The 26,748-nt window shown below is 39.5% G+C and overlaps 2 protein-coding genes across 4 annotated transcripts in view; one reads left to right on the forward strand and one right to left on the reverse strand.

The window, feature by feature from the left end:
* The window catches only part of elp4 (elongator acetyltransferase complex subunit 4), a 54,782-nt gene extending 41,826 nt beyond the window's left edge, over positions 1-12,956 (reverse strand). Inside the window, exons 1-5 of one of the 2 annotated variants that reach the window (XM_080885849.1) lie at positions 12,775-12,956; positions 11,542-11,577; positions 2,846-2,967; positions 1,559-1,693; positions 13-149 (exon numbers count right to left, since the gene is read on the reverse strand). In XM_080885849.1, the coding sequence (XP_080741975.1) occupies positions 13-149; positions 1,559-1,693; positions 2,846-2,967; positions 11,542-11,577; positions 12,775-12,952 (608 nt within the window). In that variant the 5' untranslated portion in view covers positions 12,953-12,956. Of the gene's footprint in view, positions 1-12; positions 150-1,558; positions 1,694-2,845; positions 2,968-3,911; positions 4,156-11,541; positions 11,578-12,774 lie in introns of those variants that run through there. The other variant, XM_080885850.1, reaches the window with a different exon arrangement.
* A 105-nt stretch (positions 12,957-13,061) lies between these two features.
* Positions 13,062-26,197, forward strand: immp1l (inner mitochondrial membrane peptidase subunit 1). 2 transcript variants are annotated; one of them, XM_080885106.1, is made up of 6 exons: positions 13,062-13,135; positions 20,449-20,559; positions 20,649-20,737; positions 21,002-21,128; positions 24,988-25,098; positions 25,687-26,197. In XM_080885106.1, exons 2-6 carry the CDS (start codon positions 20,455-20,457, stop codon positions 25,771-25,773), a joined length of 519 nt encoding a protein of 172 aa, XP_080741232.1. In that variant the 5' UTR covers positions 13,062-13,135; positions 20,449-20,454; the 3' UTR covers positions 25,774-26,197. The 2 variants fall into 2 exon arrangements, with proteins under 2 accessions (XP_080741232.1, XP_080741231.1); XM_080885105.1 differs by lacking the exon at positions 13,062-13,135 and adding an exon at positions 19,596-19,732.
* Positions 26,198-26,748: the final 551 nt, after the last annotated feature.

Consider the following 26,748-nt stretch of genomic DNA (forward strand, 5'->3'; position numbering starts at 1 on the left):
TTGTCCTTTTACCTGTTTGTTGTTGATGACTGGGTGGGATGTTCTGGAAGGTAGAAGCGGTGGCACTTGGCTGCCTGGCGAATTTCTGGCTCCATTGTCTTGGAAACATCATAGTAATGCCCAAATCGGGAAGAAGAGGCCAGGGCACTCTGAAAAGGTCAAAGGGTCAATTTTTGGAAAGTGAAACAATAAAAAATCTAACCCAATTAATTTAAAAACCACTTTCAATAAAATCGGACACCTCTACCTGCTTTGAACTTTTTTAAATAATTGGTGTGTATTTAATGTTTTTCAAATAAGAATAGAACAGTTCACAAGAAAAAAAAACATTTGTTTTCCTAATTTGTAAAGAGTTTGTTTTTCCGCTCCATGGTAAAGCAATTGCATTGTTTATGGGTCATTCCTCCACATTCCTACAGCAGAGAAGTTAAATAACCACTATGACCACACTCTTAATCATTTCTTCACATAAATGTCCACTTCTGGCTGTGAAAGCAAACGCATCATGGACGCAGGGAAGGCGGATGTTTTCCTGCAGCTGAAAGAGAGAGTTTTAGCTCTTCTCTCTGAGTGAAACCAGGGATTCTATTGTTAAAGGGGCCCTTAATCTACTCCTAATCTGGATTAGGGCCCCCGGTGTGTCCCTCTCCTGGCGGGACGAGGGGGTCAGGAGGGCAGGGGGGTCAGGAGCTCATCTTCTCTTTGTGAGCTAGGCAACCCGCTTAGCGTTCCATCCCCGCCCTGACGGCCTCACCTTTGATCTGATGTCTTCATCGGGAGAGCAACTCAGTGGGCTATGCCAGGAGAGGTGTGTGTAAGGGGAAAGTAAGCGTTGACTCTGCGGGTGAATTTGGGATGCAAATCCTCTGGTTGGGCTTACTAGTGGTTTGTAAAGACGATTTTACAGGGGAAGGGGGAGAGGTGAGGAAAGGACACAGATATAAAGAAGTTTCCAGGGAGAGAGAAAGAAGGAGAGGATCCCCAGGGACACACTGTGTGCTGTTAATCCACATAGCGATATGGATTATAGAGCAACGGGGGTAGACTGCAGAGAAGTAGAAGGGGAGGGTCACCTCTCCTCAAAGCGGAAGAAAGACTGTAGGGCTGCCGACCCTAGCAGGGGGAAAGGCAGGGATTTGGGGAAAGACAGAGGCGCAGGTCTGGGTCATAGGGTTGAGCGAGCAGACATGTCAATGCACAGGCTGCAAAGTACTCTTGTTTCCCAGGCTAAGCAGGGGTGCAGGCGTGTGTATATGTGTGTATATGCAAGTTGGGGACCAGTGAAAAGCCTACCTATTGCCAGTTAAGTGTGAGTAATCTGGCCCAGCTCTGAAAGGAGAGGCTGAGGCCTCATTCACCCCACAAAGGAGTTTAGAAGCTGATAGATTTAGTGGTTGAGACAATTGCCAAACCACTAAAGACCAGAGTGCCAGTGCAATCCATTGGCAAATCATCATTAACAGAGACACATTTTGAACTTTTAAAAATTAAAAAAAGATTACTTTTACTCCAACACAATAGGAGACATTATATATAATGTATATATCAATCTGACTACCTGCACTTTAGGTAGATTCTGATAGCGCCAGGCAATCTTCATAGCATCCAAATTGTCCTGGGGTTCACAAGACAGCCTGGGCTGTTCCACAGGCTTGTGAATGGCCACATCGTCCAAGATGGGAGCAGGGAGTTCCTGTTCAAAACAGTACATTACACTTCATGTAACTGGTATAAGGGTTAGTTATTTCTATTGGTATGGAAATTTTGAGTAGAATATGGGGACTATGGAAAGTCCCAGTGTAAGAAGAACCTGGGCATCAGTTTATTATGATAAAAAAAATTTTTTAAATCCATATAAAAGAATTAAAATAAACAGATACCTGTCATTATTACCAGTGGTGGGTCAAAAACTAGATCCTGAATGATTTAGCATCATAAGTGCCAATGAGTTTCTAATAACATGGTTTTTATATAATCATGTGTATTACATTACAAAAAAAATAATAATCTAAAGACTGACTCATTGCAGAATTTAATCTCAGTTTCTAAGGCTTAACATAAATACAATGTGGAAAGAGATCCTGATAAGAGACTCAAAACTAAATCTCTCTAGTTAAGTAACAACAATACTACAGTGCATCACAACTTCATTTCTCCTTCTAAGCACTTAACTGCATCTTATGGTAATCCATAAAGAGGAACCTTAACATCAGAAAACTAGAATACTGCAAATGTAGCTGTGAAAACACTAAATGATGTGATATATTCCCATTGGGAGCCCCCCTCTCTTAATAAGTCTTTGATATGTAAAGAGAGGGTGACGCCATGACCCCTCCCACTATCAATCAGTGGGAGAGAGGCCCCCCTCCCTTATGCGGGGTGGCAATCAGCTTCTGGGGCTATGGTGCTCCTCACAAAGTGATACGTCGGGAAACATTTCAACAATGCTATAACCAGGCCACCCTCGACCTCCCAGATACCCCCATTGACCCTGACACATGTTAGCAAAAGCTGTGTGCCTGCACTGTAAAGCAGGTGGGGGTTTATATTATGAGCACAAAAAAATCTATCATATCTGTGTGTGTGTGTGTGTATATATATATATATATATATATATATATATATATATATATATATATGAATTATACAAACATCCACAAGTACTTTCCAACATTCAAACAAAGTTCTTTTTGTTTGACAGTTGTACGGGAAAATGTTAAAGCAGACATAACAACACAAGGCCACCTTGGCGTCAAAACTCGCAGCTTAGAAAAATAAATCATCCTCTGCAGTACCTCAGTTTCATTTCAAGTTGTTACAGAATGGCTGACACCTCCCCTCATACCTGTAAGATGTCATCAGGGTTATCTTGAGCTGATGCAACAAAAAGTTCATGCCGACACACCACTCCTTCTGCCAGGAAGTACTTGAGGATCATGCGAGAGTAGCTATCAAATCGGTCCTCCTCTAAAAAGAAATATTGATAAAACAAAGACAACAATAATTAGAATTTGATAATAAGTGGAAAAAATCTCTGTTTAATGCCAAACTGTTTAATGCCAAACATTGTTGATATTCTTTCCTTCTTCAACATTCATTCACACATCACAGATCCAGCAGTTCATGACCACATCACAACTGCAAACTGTAATTGATGTAAGGAGCACATTCTGGTTACCTTAGGAGGGACATGAAGTGGCAATCGACATGTCACAGGGACATGTAGTGTGATCTGACTATCAAAGTGGAGATGACATCTTCACCTTTCTTGTTAGGGTCTTAAAACAGTATTTCTATCATTTCGCCACACAGCAGTGGAGGTGAGACAAAGACACCTGCCTTAAGCATTCACCTGGACCCTCCCACTAAATGGAAAGGTACTACAAGTGACAAGAGAAGGCAGAAGTAGGATAAGGTAGGAGCTTCTCTCAAAATGCTTCCTGACACAGGTTCACATGAATCTCTCAGATTTTTGTGTGCATTCAAGTGGCAATGGCATCCTTTCACTATCATTCTCACATCATTTCCATCAGGTGTAGTTAACAGTGTAAAAAGTAAGTTGTGCACGGTGGGCAGATCTCTGCTCTGAGGGGTGACATTAGAGCCACATTAGAGGAGGCATTAAATGGACCGGCACATAATTCTAAACAGCAAACACACTTTCCCAAAAGTAGTCTTTGTTCTTGCGTACAAAGCAGCCACCCGTCCATTCCTCACCCCAAACCAGCAGAAAAACCTGCATCATCAATATGAAACCCTACAGAGCAGGGCCCAGAACCCTTCACAGCATGCTATTGCTGCTTCCTGTCACAATCACCATTTTGTAAAGATTTCATAGGCCTCTCTTCACAATGACAACCAGTGGGCACAAGGACAAAGGCAGCAGTGACAGTTGAAGGTAATGGGCATACCGCTGACAGCTTGGGAATGACATCCTGAGGTGTCATCCTCGAACATCCGGAGAATTCCCTTCTCCTCCCACGTTCCTGGTCCAGGTCCTCACCTACGGACTCAGGATGGCTAAGGAAATTCCATGGCTCTTCAATTTGTTGTCGGTGGGGCTCCCTGTTCTCTTATTGATGGGTTTCTAGGTCAGCAGGCCTTTGTGGCTTTCAGCAGGCCCCACAAAGACTCCCAGATGGGCCCTCTCAAGATGGGGCCTATTGTAGTTGTGTTTCTATGGGAGCCTTACAAATGGAACCTCCAGGAGTCATTAGGCAGTTGAGGCGGGGGGTATGAGGAGGAGGCGGGAGGTGGCAGGGTATAGGAGCAACAGGGGGTGGGGGACAGTCATATCTTTGAGGTAGATCAGTCACTCTGGACAGTCATGGGATGATTTTTTCCCCCATCTTTGTTTTTTTTTTTTTTTGGTTATTCTGACTAAGGTTCGATAAAGGGGAATGCCTCTGCTTCATTTGCCTTCAAACAAGGGAGCAGGAGAGAAAGAGTCCTGAATCATATCTACTAAAGCTGCAGGGGAGAAAATATCTAGGTCACAATGTTTCCCCTTGTATGTCTTTGGTCCATAAAGTACTATTATTATTATTTCTACTGAGCAGCTGAGTTAAATTTAGGACACATAGCAGGTAAACAAAAGAATACAGTTGTTTAAAAAAGCTTTCAAAAAGTGAATCACTACTATAAACACTACTACAAATAAGGGTTAATTTAGCAGCATTTGCAAGCCTTTAATGTCTATTAATGTATCTCCAGTGGTAGGGTTCAACTCACAGCTGCCATTTGTCTTTGCGCAGTTTATTAATGTTAGACCTATGGTGTTATGATTTTTCTGACTGATCACCTTGACACCAAAAAATATACCTTTAAAACATATTTAAAATATTTGTGTCCTTAAAGCTCAGATAAGAAGCTATTCATAGAGAAAATACATAGAAAAAACATCTCTATTTCCTCCAAAAGAAAATACTTTTATTTTATATGTAAGTCTTATAAGACCTACATGATTCATGTTATTGTTCACAATTCCCTCATAACATACACTTGATTTATACGTAATTATTATCGAGTTTTAACTGAGAACCTTTACTTGATTTTTCTTTGCTTTTATCACTTCTTATAAAGTTTTTTGTTTACCATATATTACGAAGGAATATTAACGTATATGTGAGCTATATTAAGCCTTAACTGAGTTATTTATCACCAAGAATACCCATTCAACCAATAAAAATAATTTGATTTTGATTTGGCAAAAAAACGAGTGATTTTCACATCTCTTTCAGTAGGCTCTGGGACAGTTTAATATTAAAACGTATTGAGTTTAAAGTTTCAAATATCTAATCTACGGATGTCACATCAGAAATAAAAATAACTAAAGTGAAAATGTTTATTTTATTGCTTTGTGCTAAATCCCAATATTAATCACTTTCTGTAGCATTAATCTCTCGTCTTTTGCTATTAGATTTTTTTTGTGTTCTATCATCATTAATTGTTAATGTCTCCAACTGAAGTAGGTGGCACTCGTAGGGATCAATTTGTGCAGAAAATACAGTCATATGACTTGTGAAATCCTCCTTTTTTTATGCGAGCATGCACATAGCTTGAAGTTGTCAACTACTGTTGTGATACCCGTTATCTCTGACTGGGGATTTAGATTTTGTCAAGCCAGCCAACACAAAGAAACCCCAGCTATGTTGAACTTCCTTACTTCATAATATACCCTTCAGTTATCTTTTGTTTTTCATCTAAATCTGACTAAACTGAACCAACTGGCATCCAACCAACTCTTAAGGCCTCTTCAAGCCACCTATGCCACTAAGCATCCTAGCAGGAAATTCTACCATAATAATAACAGTTAAACATGTCATCTTCTCAATCACCATCCACATTGTGGTCAATTCTCAACATAGTCCATATGTATATAGTCAAAGAGCACCTTTATTCACATGTCATAAAATGTAGTGAAATTTAACGGTGATGGCTGATTAAAGAAAAGAGACATTTACTAAAACTATAAGAATGAGACCATACATGACCAAAATAATAAAAGCTTGGAGGCTTTGTTCCTCCTCTTGCAAAAAACACAGAGATGAGAGATCTTCAGACAGCAGCCATACTGGACTGATCCCCCTCTGGATGACAAATCAGGATGGACAGCTCAAGACACTTCAAAGGCAGACAACGACCAGTCTGATAATTTTATGTCTGTGTCTCACAAACAGGCCATCACAGCTAAAGGGGCAGAGTGTAGGAGACGACTGCCTGAAACAAACACAAACAAACACACACTCCAAACTCCCCCCATTCCACCCACCCACACAACAAAACAGACACAGAGACACCACAGTGTACACACACACACCATCTCTCTCTCTCTCTCTCTCACACACACACACACACACACACACACACACACACACACACACACACACACACCACTCTTTGAGAGACAAACACAAGAGAATGCACACACACGCATTTCACCTTTACTGTGTCTCTCATTACCAGATGAAACCAACCGTACATTGATTCACAAAATGGAAGGGAAGAACGCATTAGTGTGTAATCACTGACTCCTGCATCGATTGGGGGGATGAATTAAAGGGCAAAGCAATATCATCAGTTGGTATAGGCCTTGGCTACACACAAATTACAGCTTCAAGGGGAAACATGACTATCTTAACCTTACTGTCCACCAGTGCATATAGCCTAGCCTATGATGAATGATAATAATAACAATAATAATACAGTGGAAGACATTTATGTCCCCAGAAAATCCACTTGCTTTGAATGTAATTCTGAAAAGTTCTATAACACATCTGCAGATGAGCATATTAATTAAGGATCACAGTAGAAGTGTGAACACCTGGGATTCTAACTGGAGACCAAAGGGTCATCAGTCTATTTGCCATTCTGCTAGACAGCGACATGTTAAAGACAAAGATGGAGAGAACAACCAACAATATTGTCAGCTGTAGCTTGCTGATTTCATTTCAGGAATACATTTAATTTTGGCTCTACACGAATGAATATATGAATATAAGAATAAAGAATAAGAATAACTTTATTGATCCCAAAGGAATATAGAGGATAAAGTAACTATGTGCCTTGAAATCTCTTCATTGAAACTGCTGCGGAGAGTTTCTAAAAAGCTAATTATGCAACAGACTGAATTCCAAAAGGCAGAATTTCATGTCTTCTATATTAATCACATAAAGTGGAATATTTTAAAACTTTTTTTTCTTTGAATACCTGAAATTATTAGATTATTTATCTCTGTGTTCAGGTCCTGCAAAAATATCGTATATCTCTTGGTGTCATTCAGTATAAACAATCGCAATCATGATGAAGACTGCTGACTTGAAAGTTGTCCACATGATGATTACCGACATACTCCACAAGGACCATAAGACAAAGAAGGTCACTGCTTAAAAGGCTGGCTGTTCTCAAAGTGCTGTATCAAAGCATATTAATGTTAACTTGACTGGAAAATGTGACAGGAAAAGATGAACAAGAGACAAGAAAAGGAATGCCATTGAGAAGATTTTCAAGAAAAGTTGATTCAAGAACTTAGAAAGCTTTGTAACGGGTGGACTGAAGCTGTTGAGCACTGTAAGTCATGTTTTTCGAATTTTCCAGTGGATTCAATATCATAAGGCCGACCCTACTGGGCAATAAGCTGAAAGTGATGCAGGTGGATGCCTCTCTTGTGTCCTGGATTGTTGAGCACCTGACAGAAAGACTACAATATGTGCATCTTCAATATTGTGTGTCTGAAAAGGTGATCAGCAACACCGGGCACCACACGGGACTGTCCTCTCCCCTTTCCTGTTTACCCTCTACACCACAGACTTCAGCCACTACACAGAGACCTGCCATCTTCAGTATTCTGATGACTCTAGAATGGTTGAATGCACCTTTGAGGGTGATGAGACAGAGTACCGGGCTGGTGGACTCCTTTGTCACATGGTGTGAGCACCATCATCTGCAGCTCAATGTGACAAAGACCAAAGAATTGATGGTTTAGGAGGACCAGGAAACCTGTGATTCCTGTTTCAATCCAGGGGTTCGATTTGGACATTGCGGAGGACTATAAAAACCTCGGAGTACACATTGATAATAAACTGGACTGGGTTAAAAACACCACTGCACTCTACAGGAAGGGATGCAGGGATGGAGCTGGATGGAGCTCCCTTAAAGTAGTGTTGGAGAGATGGATGTTGTCCAAGATAAGGACAATGATGGACAACAGCATTGTGGGAAACATCCACTCCCACCCAGACCATGATGTGCTGACCAGTCACAGGAGCATGTTCAGTGAGAGAATGACTTGACCCAAATGCACCACTGAACGACATTCCTGCCTGTGGCTCCCAGTACAACTCCTCCATGTAATGCACAGTACACAAGTTACACCCTTTTGAACATCCTCTACAGTGAAAACAACAAAATAACAAAGCTTTTAAAGTTTACAGTTTAGAGTAGAATGTCAATCATATATCTTTAATCTTTGTAATATTCTGGATATTTATAATTGAGCTATTTGTATATATTAGAGCTATTTCTTATATTTTGTATGTTTGTAATATGTTGTATTATTTAATTTAATTTGGTAAAATAAATATAAAAACCTAAAATGCCTTTGCACACATATTGAGGCTTAATATACAGTAAGGTGAAGATGAAAGTTTCCACATAGCTTTATGCAGTCATGTGAAAAACTAAGTACACTCTTACTGCTTCCATAGTAGGGCTGAACGATTATGGAAAATAATCTAATTGCGATTTTTTGCCCCAATATTGCGATTGCGATGCGATATGCGATTATTTTTTAAGGTCTTTGTCTTCTGTATTATTAAACAAAGACAAGCAATACATCATATAGTATGGCCAATACTATATTACATTAATTTTAAACTGTTCTTTCCTGGAAGACAGACCTCTGTTATGATGACATGAGGTGATGCATGAATTGATGACTGACATTTTTATTTAACTTCTTCAATCACAACAGTATATTTGAACATACACAATAGTTTATTTTTAGCTTACAAACATCTGAGCATAAAGTGCTGACAAGGAACCCTGGTGTAAACATTAAAATGAAAGTCAGTACAATGTGCAGATTGCAGAAATATACATAAACAAAATCAGTGGCTTTACCACACTCAGTTTTTCGACATCTGTGAACTACTAGACAGTCATTCAATTAAAAAATAATATTAAATAAATAAAACTAATAAATAAAAAATACACACATCTTACTGATCTCTGCAGTCAGTAACATTACACATAAAGTGCAAACATAATAGCAATTGTATAAACACACACACAAACACGCCTTTAAAGTTTAAAGGCGTGAAATTGGACGGTCTAGTTCTGATTAGCGTCACCGCTGTCTCGGTGGAGTTTAATAAACTCGGCCGTCTGCTTCTTGCTATCTAAAATATAACCAGACACTGGTGTAAATTCTCGACTGTCTCATACTTCTGTTTAATAAGTTTTCTGTTTGACGTTTAGTCAGCTGTGTGAAAACCAAGGAGGAACCCACCCGGGGGATTAATAAAGTTTTATTTTATCTAATCTAATAATTTTAATCTCAGCCAAACCGATTTACTCACGAACAAACAAAACACTGAAAAAAGCCCAACAATAACATTTTTAGGTTGTCTAAGTGACTTATATATTACGTTTAACCCGAGCAGCGAAACTCCGCGGTGATCTGAAAATGATGTGCCGGGAGTTGTGCCGTTCTCGGCCGCATCAGTAACCCTCGAGCTCCCGGCTAGCTATCGAGCTGGTGGGTAGCAGACGCCTCTGAAAACGTCGAAGCACTTTTGCAAATATGGGATATCTTGATAAACCGAGCAGATATTTGATGTTTACACAGCTACTTTCTCGCCTGAAAATATGTTAAAAGTTTATTTTGTGACCCAGAAAGATTAGTATGAGTAATTTTAAAACTTAGTAGCGGCCGCCATTGCTGGAAACTGGAGTTTGGCTGGGCCGCGCTATGAATTCTGGGATATGGTAGTAATTTGGACAGCCTTCGGCGCATCGCTGTGACGTAATCGGTCTACAAATGCGGCCTCAGGAGGATGCAGCCCATGAATTTGGACATGTCCAGAGTATAATCGCAGCCTTTGCGGTTAGAAAATTGCACTTGATCATGTCGCAATATTATCGCAAATGCGATATATCGTTCAGCCCTATTCCATAGGAATTAAAAGGGCGCTGCTAATCAAATGAACTTGAATAACTTAACTCACTTAACTGTCTGTCAGCAAGTGTGACCACTTCTGTAAATAATACTAAGAAGGAAAGACAGCAGCAAAATCAAATAGCTTGGAGTCCACAGTAAGAAACATTGCTCTCAACTGGAAAACAGTGAAAGTCCTAGCAAATTCATCCCAAGGCCAGACCTACATCTCAGAATCCAGAGGGCTTAGTTAGCATGTTAAATGTTAAAAGTTCATGACAGTGCAGTTAGAAAAAGACTGACCAAGTATGGCTTGTTTTTAAAGAACCTTAAAAGGCTGTAAGAGAGCAGTGCATGAACACATACCCACAAATCTTAATGAACTGAAGCAACATTGTAAAAAAAAGTAGACCAACTCATTCACAACAATGTGAAAATGATTCTTTCAAGTTATTGCTGCTAAAAGTGGTTCTATAAGCTACTGAATCATGGGGTATATACTTAATTTTTCACATAACTACAGAGTCCTGAGAAAACATTCTTTTTTATATGACTGTATCAAGAAATTATTTTGTTGCACAAACAATTTTATGGCAGAAATATAATTTATAAGAAAAGGAATCAAAACAATTTTAGGGCTGCCAAAGCTTCACTTTTGACCCAAAATTTTAGGATTAAACTTCCTGACAGCTGTGGGCAGCAGGGATATGTTTAACTGAGTTGGAGTCTGATTGGAGGAAGCATGTGAAGTTTGTATATTTGTTGCATTGTGGCTGGACAGATCCTTGCATTCACAACAAACTGCAGTGGATGCAGACATCAACACAAAGCCTCACAAACACGTTCTATTGATTCAATTCAAGTCACTCAGCAGACCCTAGCATTTCTGAAGATGTGTGGAGTAAAACACTGGAGCAATAATAATAATAGGAAGAAGAAGGAAGACGCTGAAAAATTACAGTGTCTGTTTGGTGATTAGAACTATTTGTTACTTGGACCCCTAAATATTTAATTATCTTTTAAGACTGATTTCAAGCTTTCTCATATTGAGCCCATTCAACCTGAATTAACAGGATAGCTAGATAGTGAGCTAGGTAGCTAGCTAGATAGATAGATCCTTTATTGCCAGAGTAGCAACACATGTCTGCTACCACATATCTCAAAGACCAAACCAATATTTAATCATAATAATGTTAATACATGTATAAATAACAGCCACTAACTAATTAGCAAGTATGCAAAACATAGATAACATCATACTGGCATCACTGTACATTAAACAGTCTTATAGCAGCTGGTAAAAAAGGACCTCCTCTTGCTCTTTGGTCCAATTAACAGAAACCATAAACTAGTCAATACTTAGACATTTAAAGTGACATGCTCACCTATGAGAAGCACTGTTCCAACTGCTAATCCACCACCTGTTTGCGGAAACAAAAAACAAAATATTGTTTACATGTTAGTCTCATATATACAATATATCCAAATCACTATGAACCCTCCTTTTGTTCAACTGCTGCTAACATCTCTGTCCTTTTGGATCTACACAAGAGACACTTAGACTTGTCACTATGTCAAATGAACCCATGAACCCAGTGAGCACAACAGCAACTCTCTACAAGCTCCAAGTCGTGACAAGATTATGTTTCCACGAGCACTGCCAATCACTGTTCAGTAAAGACGCGTCAAAACATTTGTCTGTCTGTTCAACCAGGAACTGTACTTTCTGTGAAAAACTATTTTGATGGCCACATCAGCTGCTCATCTGACAAAACGTTTGTCAAATGACAAATTAGAACGACAGGTGCAACATACTGACAGACAGGTAAACAATTAATAGACAGTACAGTTGTCACAAAGGTTCTGTCATAACTAGAGAGTATTTTGACGTTGTGGAGAAATATTTTTTCACAGGTTTAGCTGGCAGAGACAACATGAACATGTGAATATAATTGTAGTACTTTTTTTTTTTCAACTGTTATATGCTTTCAGGCAACCGTACTTTTTACAGAAATGACTATTTGAATAATAAACCTGCCCTATTTTGTTATGCCAGGAGCTTCATTAAGAGTTAGACCTTAAAATGGCAGATGTCCTTTTTTTTGCTCCATTTAACCCACACCTAACCTAAGACTAAAGTGGCCTTAATAGATTTAGTCTGAATTAAGAAAAGCAACAACTCAGCAGGTGCCACACTATCGAATTAGCTTACCACAGTGCAAGACAACTAATAAGAATGTAACTGATTATATAATGTCCACAAAAATTAATAGGGAAATGGATTTAACTGGGAATGAATAAGGCCCTCTGGGTATTTTGTTATAATCAACATTTATTGTGAAAATTACCTAGTTGTTTTCACTGTTTTCTCACAGACAGCTTTTCCATCTAGTACTAATTAGAAGATGCATTATGCGTTTAAAATAAAAGCATATTTTGTCTTGTCCTGGCAATGTCAAACGTCATAACTTGTCCTTAATATAATGGCTTTTCTTCTCATTCTCATTGCATTGATAATATGAATACAGTACGTTGCAGTAACGTGAAATCCAGCATGCGAAAGTTAGATTGAGAAATACTGCTAGCCTTTGTAGCTAGCATCCTAATGATAGACTGACCGAGCAAATAGTCGAGTGACGTGACACCGGTGGAGACTAGGAGCTGTCCATTTTGAACCGAAGGTCTAGTACCAGGTATGGATATTAACTTGCTCCTTGTTTTCTTCTGAAAACTCGTACTATTGAACGGTGGACGTTCGGCTGAGGGTTTACCCACACTATTCACGGGGGCTGCCATACTGTCAGTAACGTGCTGACGCGTGCTGATGTTTTGGCACGTGTTATCCAATCAAATAGGAGTTTGGTGAGGCTCAACCAATGACATCCGCTGTTGTTACAGTGCCGCTCCTGGAAGTCGTAAAAGGGAAGTTCAACTGTTATTGTAAGTGCCCGGTGAGAGCTTTTAGTCACACGCTACAAAGTGAGTACAACTCCACTCATTATATAGTTTAAATGTCTTGTTTTTATATTTTTCTACAAAAACCTAAGCTTATCTGTTGTTGTTATTATAACAGGAGTTATTCAGAAGTCGCTCAGTCCCTAAAAGTATATCGCGTCTCCTGATTATGACCTCGTTACACTAAATCTGAACATTGTGTTTTATAAATACGTTAATGAATGACAATACTTGTATGTTAAGCAGCTTAAACTGAATTGCTTTACCTTTATACTATACATTGTTAAAATATTTGTAAAAGAGACTATTTAAATCGTTTTGTAATTTAATACACAAATGCATTACGTTGAAATTCTAAATAATATGAATATTTCGTGATAATGTACGATAATGTGTTGCGGTATTAAGCCACTCCTCAATATCTACAGGAGATTTATTGTATCTGAAAGTCATGTCCATAAGCAATGGTTAAAAAAAAATACTTAAAAATAATCTCACTGGAAGGGTGGCTGTCAAGAAGACATTCCTAATGAAGGGAAACGGATAAAAAGCGGAGGTATGCTAAATTACACAAAGACTGGACTGAAAATCAGTGGCAATAGGTATTGTCAAATGATGAATCCAAATTTTTAATTTTTAGTTCAAATTATCATTATGTATAGAGGTCAAGAGAAGGGTACACCGATGAACATATACAGGTATCTTTAAAATATACGGCGGAGGCTCTGTTGTGGTTTGAAGCTGCATGCAGCCAGTGCTGTAGGGGATCTTTTCAAGATTGATGGAATTATGAACACAGAAAACGTGCAATATCAGTCACTGACTGGCCAGCCCAGAGCCTGGACCTCAACATTACTGAATTAGTGTGGGGTCATCTTGTCAGAGAATGATACAAAAGGCAGCCAACATCCAAAATAGAAATTTTAAGAAGATGTAAAACTATTCCTGGAGACTAATGAAAGAAAGCTTGTCTAAGAGAATTCAGTCTGTGTTGAAGAATACAGGTGGTCATACCAAATGTTGCCTTCCAAACGCTTTTTTTTTTGGGGGGGGGGGCTTATATATTGTATTATATATATCTATATATTGTATGTTTGAGCATGTTTGCTCAAACTGTACCTATTTACCATTTTCCCATTAAATTATGGGACTTAAGACTTGCACAGTTCTCTATTGCGCTGTAAAAAAGTACATCACAATATTTGTAGTAGTGATTTGTTGTTTTTATATTCTGTTTTGCATTAAAGGATGGCCATCTTGATGTAAGGATTTTCAAAGTATTCAAGCCCAATTAATGTTTTAATTTTATGCCAGGAATTAACACAGGGACTTTAAAAGAATAAAAGGTTGTGTGTTAAAAAGCAAAAGGACAACTAGCAACAAATCAATCAACAACAAGTGCTTCAGAGAGCAACTTGGTGTTAGTATCTCGCCCAAGGATATTTGGCATGCAGACTGGAGCAGACTGGGATCAAACCACAAACCTGGTTAGTAAGCGCTCTGCCACCTGAGCTGCAGCCACCCCATAGACAACAACCTTTTCAAGGGAGGCCTTGCTTTTTTTCAGCAAGTAGTATCAAATCATAGATTATAAAAGTATAGCTCCACAGACCCAGTGTTAAACTGGCCTTTGTGCAATCAAGACCAGACAACAACTGGAAAATATTTGCAGATTAAAGAAGAGGCCCCAGGAAGCCAGTAAAAAACTACATCAAGCAATAGCATGAAAAATGTTTTTCTTAGTTTCCCAACCCTAAAACAATATCCAGTAACTGAGATAATTGTGATATAACATAATAGTGCACATGCCCCTGTCCCAACCTGTAATCTGTTTCTCATGTCAAATGTATTTATGACTGTGGCCGTTGAAGGTGAAGGTAAATAATGGAATAGGAGACATTTGTGTTAGCCTTTATGTGGAATTGAAGGCATTATCAAAAATTATATTATTACTGTTATTCTTCCAAAAACCCTTGCACCTAATTAGTTTATTTTTAATTTTATTCAACATGCTCAAGTAGCTGCTTGCATCTCTGTTGCCAGTAGGATTAATTTACAATAATTAAGTATAGTTTGACTGCTTTAGTGTGATCAGAAGTCAGTTTTTAGGGTAGATTTACACTTTTATGTAGAGTGTAATGCACATGGGTTTTTGGCAGATACATATATAATAACATAAAAAGCTGATAAATTGCAGTAAGTTCCTTTGATTTCAAGGTACTCATATTCTGCATGCTAGTTCACTGTCACACTGCCGTGGGAAATTTGAATGGGATTGAATAATATCAGGAGCATTTGTGCTTTTCCAGAGAATTCAAAATGTGAATTTGGCAGTTCATGACAAAAACTATTTTGTGAAGAACTCCTACTGTTTTGTTAGGAAAAGCTAGTGTTAGGAAAAGTTGACTGGTGAGTGAATGGTGTGATCCTTAAGACATCTGCAAAAAGGTTTGTGTGGCAGAGAGAGGCCAGAGGCAGCATAAGATCGCAGGATGCTGTGATGCTCCAGAGGAAACAATTGCCCAACTGCTCACTTTACAAATGCTCTCAGCAGACAGTCCTGCTGTTTTGACAGCACTGTGAGATTTATGTGTGCTGACAGGGGACCAAGGGAATATATCATGACTGACAACGCTGGGCATTGTGGTAAGCCTATATGAGGCAAATAAGATGCGCTGACTGGCCTGGGTCTCAAAAGGAGGAGGACCTGCTTCAGCAGTGCAACTTGCGGGATGTATGAATGCGTCTCTTTCCCTACATTCTCTGTACATTTCCTTTCATCTCCTTTTTAATTCTCTTAAATCTCAGTTTAAGCCTTTGGCTCTGTTGCACTCTTCAGTTTATGATAGTGTACACAAAGCAGTCTAACTGCAAAAAAAATAGCACAAATTTCCCCCCTTTCAAAGTGTGATCTAGTGTTTTTCTGTGGTGTTTTTGTCATTTTAATCTGTATCTGATTGAGCAATATAATGGCAGCAGTCATAACATGTCAGACCTTTCCTGGTTTGACTGTTTGGATTTCTTTAGTCTAATTCTGCCATCAGCATTGAACTGCGAGAAGCGGCTCCGTTTGTGTGTTGGGAGGATGCAAGATTATCATCAACATGCACATATTTGTTTTGTTAACACTGAAAGAAAAGCATTATTCTAAAGGAACAAGTGCAATCAGCATAGGACAGGTCTTGTACACAACTAATTTTGTCTAAGGATTTGCCTTTTTCCATGTATTCACCATCCCATATTTTGAATAGCTTTATTTCGGTTTCCTGGGGGTTTTTTTCTACAGATGTAGTTTTAAAATACAGTGAGTCATATTTAGCTGACCTATACAAAAGGGACGTAGAAAGTATGGAAACATGAGTCAAAGGAAATCGCATTTTTAAAAATTGTAGGTTTGCTTTACAGTTGAGGTTCCTGTCAGTAGTTGTTAAAATATTAAAGGCCATTTCATTAGCTGGACAGTGCATAACCCAAGCGACTTTGTGAATGTGATACAACACCAGATAAAATCTGTCAGCACAAGGCCAGCACAACACAATCACTTGTGCTCTGCACAATAAGGCTTAGTGACTGATTTTTTTCCCCCATTCAGTATTATTGGCCAGGGACTCTGTCAACCTACACTTCCTTTCAATTCATAGCAGTTGTATTCATATCACTTTGCTATTATTTGCTCTGGTTGACCCATTGATTGCAGGTTTAAATCCTCGGCCCCAAATAGTAACCTCGCTCAGCTGTGTCACGGCTGTGTTGCCGTTAGCAACAATGAAAAGAGCAATATGGAGATCAGTCCCTTCAATTAAGCTTCTGATAGAAGGCAGACCTAGGAGAGATGGGGACCAGACATGGTACTCAGTGACTGGGACTTTTACATCTGTCACTCCCCATCAAGCCAGGTGTCTGTGTTTAAATCAGCAGGATTATCTGTGATTGCACTGATAGTTGAAACAGACCCCCTGTGTTGCCAAGCCTCCTCCTTTTTATAGCTCACATTAAGATCAAGTCAAGCTCTGCGCAACAGGACTTATGCCCCACCCTCCCCTGCCTTCTGCTGCCCAGAGGAAGACATCAGAGGTAGGATTCATCCCGTCTCTGCTCTGCCTGCTTCTCCAGACTCCCTTCCATCTGGGATCCTTAGGGAGAAGAAGAATATCTGACAAGGGGCTCGTAAGCCTCTTAGCCCCCCTGTTGCCCAGTTCTCTCTCAGCCCATGTTTTCCTAATTTAGTTGTGTAAGAAGTCCACCGCAAGGCCCTTGTGTGCTGTTTGGATTGAAATTCCCTTTGTGGCTCTAATAGACTGGCCATGTATATCAATTAACACTATTCAGCCATGGCAGGGTCAAATCTCTTGAGACTAGTAGCCGTAATTCCTTTCTGAATATTTCCTTATGGCTTCAATAATATGAGTTTAATTAGGTGTCAGTTGCGATAAGCTTTTATTGGCTTTTGGCTGTTTTTCTCTGGGGTTGTTTTTTTTGTTTGTTTGTTTGTTTGTTTACTGTTCATATATTGGCAGACTCTAATTGAAACAAATCTGCAGTGGAATCATTTCACTGATTATCTTCATTTTTGAGGCGTTTTCCCCCTATGTTTTTTCCAAGCAAATACATAATATAGTTCAGTTTCTTAATTACAGCCTTTAAGAAACATCTCATGTCGATCCATTAGTAAGCTGATAGTACTGAAGCAGCATTACTTTTGCTGAAATTAAAGAGAAAACATTGGAAACACTTTTTTTTTTGATTGGCTTTTATTTCTTTCTCCTTGTTGTCATTGCAATATTCAGGAACCCTTTTTTATGTATGTGTTCTCAAATTTTGGACTAATAATGTTTTTGACAGAGGTTTAAATGTCCTGATAGGCTTTTCCACTGCTGCAGCACTTTATGCTCATATTTGGTATAGCAGAATTCACCCCCTCCTAATTCATCTACTTATGATTTCTGCTCTGAATGAGCAGGGCTTCTTCAGGAGTAAGATCACAGAGTTAAACACACAATGAAATGTTTCCATCAAAAGCTACTCATTTGGGCTCCCCCTTTCTCGTCACTGTAGCACTGTTCTGTGACAATGGGAGGCCAATGGCCACAGATGGTTCTGCAGCGAGCGCCACACTAGCTTTTTTTTTTCCCATGAACATGTTTGGCATGTAATCCTGGATTAACAGTGAGACTTTTTGTGAATTTACAGCTGTAATACAGCATTCATTTAATGTTGATATCCCCCTAATAAACATGCGCTGGTTATTAGAAGACCGAGATAGTGTGGGTTATCTGACTCTTTGCCCAGGGGATTTAGAGCTAATAGAGATCACATCAGAGGTCTCTGTGGATGTCCACCTTGTTCTGAATCCCAGTGGAGTCTCTGCAGCTAACATATACACTTGCCATGAAACACATAGGTAATGCTATTCTCTGTGCACATTGACACACCAACACACCACATGCACACGCACAGACACACACTATCAATGACAGAGGGTGCCTCAGAAAACCAGCCGGCTGCATATGGACTCTCTTGATATCAGTCACTGGCCGTGTGATCTTGTTATGCAAAGTCCCTTAATCCCTACCTATGATGAATGCATGCTGGAATGGAGGGGGGTGATGAAACAGAGATATGAGGGCAGCTGTACGGGAGGCTGTCCACTGTGCTTTGAGAATAAGTGCTAACAAAGATTCCTGATCCCTGGTCTAGCAGAGGGAAGAGCACATGTGAGATCATGTCTGAGACTGCAATACAGTAACAGAATGGCAGAGAACCTGGTGGAGTAAGCTGAGAGCTAGACGAATATAGATGAACATGTTGCTTTCGTGCAGACCTGAGGTTCACATTAACCTTTAGACCATTTGCATCCCAACAGAGGAATTATGGGGCCAGAGGTGTTATTGTACCAGCTGGGGGAGGACTGAGTTTATAGTTCCTGTGGAACAGAACAAGACCGGAGCAAGCTGCAAGTGGAAGAGGGCACTTCATCTGGGCCCTGTCCTGACCGTATATGTCTCCCTTCACCTGCTCAAGCTTTGTCATTTGAAGTAGTAGTGAAAAGCAGAGGGTTGCCAGTGGTGATCGGGGAAAGAAACAGAGTAGCAGCACAGAGGGAGGTGAAAGGATGGAGTTGCTCTTTTTTGGATCAGAAAGGTTGGTGAATAGACCAGAGACAAACCATGCTAGGGATAAAAGAATAGAGGGTATAATAGGTGATGTATAGTTAGAATGAATGAGAGAGCATTGTGTGTGTGTGTGTGAGAGTGGAGAGTGGAGAGGAGTGGAGGAGGGTAATGGGATTAGGGGTAACACCTTTGGCAGGGCTGGGAGAGCCACCTGACACCCGGTCTGTTGAGAACCTGGGGAGAAAGGGAGTGGAGGTGGTGGGGGCAAAGGAGAAATCGGGGGTCTAATCCTTGTCCATCTTTGGGAAGTCATTCCCAGAGCTCTGAGGATTTGGGGCTTTGGTTTCCGCTCTGCTTGCTTTGGTTAATAATACCCTGGGAGGGAGAGAAGACATGGAGAGAGAAAGAGGGAAAGAGACAGGAGGAAAAGAAGAGATGGAAATGAAGATTTCTTTACCCTGTGGTGGACTGGCAGGACAGCGGCGTGAGCTAAAAGAAAATGTTTGAGGTGCAGGCTAACATCAAAACCAAGCTGTATCTATTGTTCTTCAGTTTGCATTTGTGTTTACGCAGGGGTGTGTGTGCGTGTGTTTGTGTGTGTGTGGGCTCGCATATGCACTTTGTACAACAGTGTGTAAATACTGCCTCTCTTTTCTCCAACCACCCCACAGGTTGCAGCTTGAGTAAAAGTCAATAACCTAAGTGTGCCTGGGATGTTTGCTTAGAAGACACATGGGTGCTCATTGTGTGTGTTCATGTGGCAGTGTTTGCAGGGCAGTTGTTTGGGTGCTTTTGGTGTCTTTTTGTTTCTATGGTGCTGACAGAAGTTGATAACTACTCTAATGACTGTGGTGGTGATGGAGGCAGCACAGTGTCAGGGACTAGCTGCCGACAGTGCAGAGCTGCTTGGCTGGATGTGTCACAGCTTCTGTGTTTGTCCATCACCTGAGCACAAGGTGTTGATTGGTCCATCCTACGCAGGATCAAAGTTCAGGGCAGTTTTCTGGTGTGAACTGGCCGCTCAGCCTCTGTGAATGAAACACCATAGAATGTGCCATCTTAGCAGTAGGCCAACTGTGACAACCTTGTCCACACCTTCAAGCATTAACCCTAAAACAGCTTTTGTTTTTAGAAATCCCATAAAGAACATAAGCCTACCATAAATGGATCAAGCATGTACTTCGATGACAGTGCATTATAATCCATGGCTGCTTTCTTCTGTAGGTTGAGATGTTCCGCCGTGTGCTGGGGAAGACCTTTGGTTTTGTGGGCTACACAATCCAGTATGGCTGCATTGCACACTGTGCTTTTGAATACATTGGAGAGTTAGTCGTGGTTCGTATTAAAAGATTACAGATTTAATGACTTTTTTTTTATTTTTACAAGAAATAATTAAGAAAGAATTTTTTTTGGCTTTTATTCAGTGTTCTGGTCCATCCATGGAGCCCACCATTGTCAACGAGGATATTGTCTTCTCTGAACGGATGAGTCGGCATCTTTGCAAAATACAAAAGTAGGTTGCACTTAGTTTATGCAGTCGGGGGAAAAAAGATGACAGCAAGCATTTTAGAATATTTATAGCACACATTTTAACATTTCAGTGTGCATTTGTGATTCACTGCTTGATTTGTGACCATTTCTCTGCTTTTTCCCCCTAAAAATAAAAGAAAGCACAACAATACTAATATCCTACTAGTCATTTCAAATGGTGTCTTAGATCATATGGGATTTTTTGCATTTTCTTATTAAATAATCGTGTTTTATGGTTTCCTTTCAGGGGTGATATAGTCATTGCAAAAAGTCCATTTGACCCAAATATGAACATTTGTAAAAGGGTAATTGGATTGGAGGGTGACAAGGTCTGCACAAGTTCCCCATCAGATTTGTTCAAGACCCACACATATGTAAGTATCTTTTCATCACGATCATCATCATTACGCGCACATTTTCTGAAGATGTCATGCTTCTTAGCTGCTTTTCTTATACATATTGCGATTACCTGATTTACCAAGTAAGGTTTCTGGTGGCGGCTTTGCAGTTTTACTTCAAACAACCACAACTCAGTGACTGTCTTTGAAAGGGGAAAAAAATGTTAAAAAGATACAGTGCAAATAGAAAGTGATTGAAGGTGTTTACAGCAAAACACTTGATAGTTTGTTTCACCCTAAAAATGACAAGCAGAATCTCTATGCATAATGCAAAACTGTCCCTCGCTTATTCTTTGTGTGTACCACAGTCTATAGGCTATCATCCTGTTGTTTACATTTTAGACCACACACATCCATTTTGTGTCATTGGTCAAAATATCAGTTTTGACAACACCTATATTTCCTCAGAACAGTGATAAAACCAGAGAGTGAACAGGGGTTCTGCTGCTGAAACCACTGTCATTGCTTTTCTATTACTACTCTCCCCAACACCCACAGCTCAGGCCTGCAATCTCTCTGAAGCCTGTTAGAGTTAGTGCCAGCCGAATGGACAGACTGATGGGCGGGAGGCTGTGTGTGTGTGGGTCTGTGTGTATGTGTGAACCGAAGATTTTTATCTTGCATGGTTTTTAAATCTGTTGTGTATTTAAAAGACTTAAGACACAAGGCCTGTAAGCGGCATTCACTGGATGAAAAAGGATATGTATATATTTTCTCTTTTACAAACAGCATTTTCATACTATATACATACGTATATAATCTTCCATATATGTGTGTATATATATATCCACCTAGTGGCATTATTTATATATATATATATATATATATATATATATATATATATATATATATATATATATATATATATATATATATATATATATATATATATATATATATATATATATATATATATATATATATATATATATATCTCAAAATTAATAAATAAATCTGCCACTAGGTGGAGAACTATTATTATATGACTTTAGACTCACTTTACATGTCCTTTCACCTTAATTCACCCATTTAAGTCCATTCAGAGGTTTAGTATCTCAGTTGGATGGATTATATATCAGGTTACTAAGAACATCTGAATCACAGCTTGCCAACTAGTGATCCAATTATCATCATCATTGACGATCGGTAAAAGATATAATGTGTATATTGGGGTTTCAGAAACCAGGATATCTCTTTGTGTAAGCAGGTGCAACACCACAGTTACCAGTTAGTTTCATTGGTTGTTTTGCTTTTTGTTTTGTTCACTTTTAAGTAGAGCATTTATTTAAAAGGGCAGTGTCTCTTTGTAACATCTTTGCTAGATTAAGTCAAAGTCATTATAATTAATTACAGTTTGCACAAGTATGTGTGTTTGGTGCTTTTTACCCACCAGCAGATGGATAGATCTGTTTGTGTGATTATTACAATAGTGTGAGGCATTATGGGTGGACCTGTAAAGATGAATTTTGGAAGGGAGTGTTACACCCTGTCAACACCTCATTTTCTGTTCTGACAGACAGGCAGGCCCTCTCCACCCTCAGCTATCCAACAACACACTAATTGCCCTGTCACCTTTTAGGAATGATTTCTGTGTCAGAGCTATTGTGTCAAAACAATGACACTTGATCCCTAATATTATACCAGAGATGGAGAGACAAGAAATAAGAGCGATGAAATGACGCTATGCTTTCTGTTCTTTGCAGTAAAGATAGACAGAGCAATATGATGAAAGATGAACTCAGTATTCCTGTATTAAGCTTTAACATAATTCCCCACCCCAATCATGTTAACATAATGAGCACTTTAATGGTGTAGCTGTTAAACAACACACCTCCACAGTGAATACAGCTCCTGTTTCAGCTCTTCTCGACATGTCTCTGACAGCTACACAATGCCTGGCGTCAACCCAACCTGCAACCACAGGATGGGTGCAGTCATTGCCATCCATCACACCAGAGTCGCAGGCGGAGCTGATCAAAGTGACTCCGCCTCTAACTGCAACAGCTCTGGTTTTGAGCCTAACAGGATTTTTGGAAATACATGTGGTTAGAAATGACATTTGTTGATAACGGCTCCTCTGTCAAAATCAAACATGTTGGTGCTATTATGTGGTAAAATGACAAATTACTGGTTTATGTCAACACCCTGTGGACAGAGAAACATCTTAATTACAACCTTGATGTGTACCCAAAAAGAAATCGAGCGTTCCTCATAGTCTTCTCTTTACCTGTGCCTGAAACTGCAGTTTTCTTTGAAAAACACTCTTTGAAATGTGCATTGTTTGGTTTGTGACTATCTTGCATCCATTTCATTGTAATTAAGAGATTTTCTCTTGACCTGCTAATTTATTTTTTTAAATTTTTTTTTCCTTTGGATTATTCACACACCTACAAAGTGATATGAATAAGCGTTCATCCTCATGCTGGTCGCAGTGCAGCAGGTTCAAGTTTCAGACCTCTTCACTTTTTCACTTGGTGAAATACTGCCTAGTGGATCTTTAAAGTCAGACTTTACTCAGGTTTTGGTTTGATTCATAAACGCTGAAACAAAGTGCTGTTGTCAGTCAGACGTTGCTGGTCTGAATCAGTGTTTTTGATTAGGCCTTTAAATAGAAATTTTGCCATCAGGAGTTTTTGCTTTTCAATGATTTTTACACTACGCACAAATTCTTAAGAGGTACTGACTAAGTAACCTTTAAGATAAGCACAGTAGAGATAATATTTAAAAAAAAGATGAGAATGTGGAGAAACGGGGGGTTCTGATTTGGCAGATGACAAACGGTTGTGTTTCTTTTTTCTGTGCTTGGGAGCCAGCATATGTTACCATGTTAATGAGGTGTAATGGTGAGAATCCAGCATGCTGACATATGGTTCTCAGATGACTCCTTTAATGATATTCATTTGTGTCGTCGTTATTCAGTGAGTTGTTTACCTCGTGTTAGGTCAACGTGTCACTGGCTTGTGATTATGTCACATCATCTGTCTCAATTATCAAATATGAAATGAAATGCAGCATCCCACAGTAGTACTCAAGACTCTAATCAGAGAGCCGACTGATAAGGAATACAGAGGGAAAGATGTGACGTCACCTCAGTGCAGATAATATTCTGTCTTTATTCACGTTATTCTCTTCCTCCAGAGGGCTTTTGCCGTTAAAAAGTTAGGCAACACAAAAATAGACTCACGGATTGTGATGCCCATTATGACAATATAATGTGTTGTTGATCCTGTCTGCACATATAGGGAGGACAGCGCACTTAATTAGGGACTTGACAAGCCCACTCTCCTAAAGTGATGAGATTAATCATAATTGGTGTCACTGTGAATTAGAGAGCGCTCGGATGACCGCCCCACTGGCAGGTCGGACTGCGGTGGAGACCCTTGGACACTGCTGCTAGCCGCAGCTTAGCTCTCCCTCATTCTCTCTCTTCCTCTCTTGCTCCCTTTCTTTTTGCTGCCCAGCTATCTCAGGCCTCTCTCTGGCTTTGCCCTCCTTGGGTAAAAGGGGCTCAGATCTCAGCCAACAGCCTAATGACCCTGTTTGAAGTTCTTCTAAATCCCTTCTCGCCGACCCTGCCCGTTACCCATGACCCCTCTCCTAAGACGGTGCAAGGTTAAAGAGGGACAAGCAGGTTAACGTTAAGATAGGCTAAGGAGGGAGGGTTGTCTGGAATATGGGGAGGGGTTCTCGCTAAATGAGATCAAATCACTTGTCTCTTAAAGTTGAGTAATGGTGCAATTTAAGACTATAAGACTTCTATCTCATTCTGTTTTTGTGGACTGGAGTTGTTTACATTATGAACTTTTTTTTTTGCCTTTTGTGCCAATGTTTCCAGGTTCCAAAAGGCCATGTGTGGCTAGAAGGGGATAACCTTAGGAATTCTACTGACTCAAGGAACTATGGCCCAATTCCCTATGCCCTCATCCGAGGGCGTGTTTGCTTAAAGGTAATGGGGGAGGTCTACTCTACATTGTCATATATGTATATTTAAAAAAGCATAACAAATGTGTGGGGTATTTGTGGAGTTTCTTCCTATAAGAGTTTTAGTGACTGAGCTCATGGCCAACCTATATATGTGTGTGTGTGTGTTTCTAGTCTTTTATTATTTTTTTAAATTATTGTTATTATCAAACAATGTCTGTTTTAAGCACAATTTAATGCCATGAGTCAGTTAAAAGTTCAAAGCAACTGCATCTGATTGACCAAAGCCTAGCCAACATATTGTTTAGCTTTCCATTCTGCTATGTTGTCGTGTCACTGGATGTCATATCAACCACGACCCTGTAAACGGGTCAGCCAACCTTCTGTCCATCTGATTGGACAGCAGCACTCCACTGGAGGCCCTACTATGACAGCTGATGAAATCACAGGATTTGCTATGATGTCAATGGTGTCATTAAAATTCATATTAGCAAATGTGTCACACCGTGTGATAAAGTGTGCAATATGGTTAGAAGCACCTTTATTCTGTACTTATGCCAGTCTTCTCTTTCTTTTAATCCATTCTTTCTTTGTCGCCCTTTGTCCCGTACAGCTCTGGCCACCACATAGTTTTGGGACCCTGAGTGAAAGTCCAACAGAACGGATCATTAAAACTCAGAGCGACTCGGACTCAGATTGACTTGTCTGCTTTGTTTATATTTGTACTTGTTCTTGACTTTTTCATTTTTGAATAAAAGTGTTAATTCTTTTAAAAAGTTAATCGTGCCCATTTGATTAAGATCAAGATTCAAGATTTGATTAAGATGCAATAGCGAGAGACGCTGCATCTCTGTGGAACTGCTAATGGCAGAGCTGGCAGGGGCAAATATGCATAAGATTTAAAGCCAACTTAGTAATAGCAGCTATGTCAATGTATTAAAAGCCTAATCATACCAAACGGTGCAAACACTATTCAGGAATCAGAAGTTACGATTGAGTGAGTTCAGTTGCTTTATTTAAGTGATGCTGAAATGCACCAAAACTGTACATTTAATTTTTTTGTTGGCTATTTGTAAATCTTGAAAAAGTGATATCTGTCTGAACTAAAAGGAAGTATTTCAGCATTATGTGTCACATTTCCTTTAAAATCCGTTATTTATTTCATGTTTACCCTTCCTTGGTATTACGCTACAACAAAAACTCTCTGAATGTTTAATATTTCATCAGGCTGCCAAGGCAATTGAAAAAATCTTAGCACTTCCCATTTAAACATACAATATTAATACGCACTTAGTAAGGGGCTCTGTGTGTGTGCGCATGTGTTCATGCGTGCATTTAAAAATATCGAGTCTCACACTCAGTATGTTTACATGTACTGGTTATCACTGCTACTGCAGATTTCTACTTGGAAAAACGTCATTCCTTTGTCATATACTGTATAGGTTCTAGGTTTTACAGAACTGCATGGATGTGTCTTAGACCTAAAAATGGGTGTAGTCATTGCTAATCATGGGTGCAAAATGGGTACATCATTAGCTATATGTCCTTGTTTTGTAAAATAAATCTTTTGTAAGTAATGTGGTTTGCACCTCTGAACAGCAGGTAAATATTCAAACACAATCACAAAGAAAAAATCCAATCCTATGAGCTGTGGGCAGAGAATATTCACAGAATA

The sequence above is a fragment of the Rhamphochromis sp. 'chilingali' genome (genome assembly GCF_963969265.1).
Source record: "Rhamphochromis sp. 'chilingali' genome assembly, chromosome: 6".
Classification (NCBI taxonomy): domain Eukaryota; kingdom Metazoa; phylum Chordata; class Actinopteri; order Cichliformes; family Cichlidae; genus Rhamphochromis; species Rhamphochromis sp. 'chilingali'.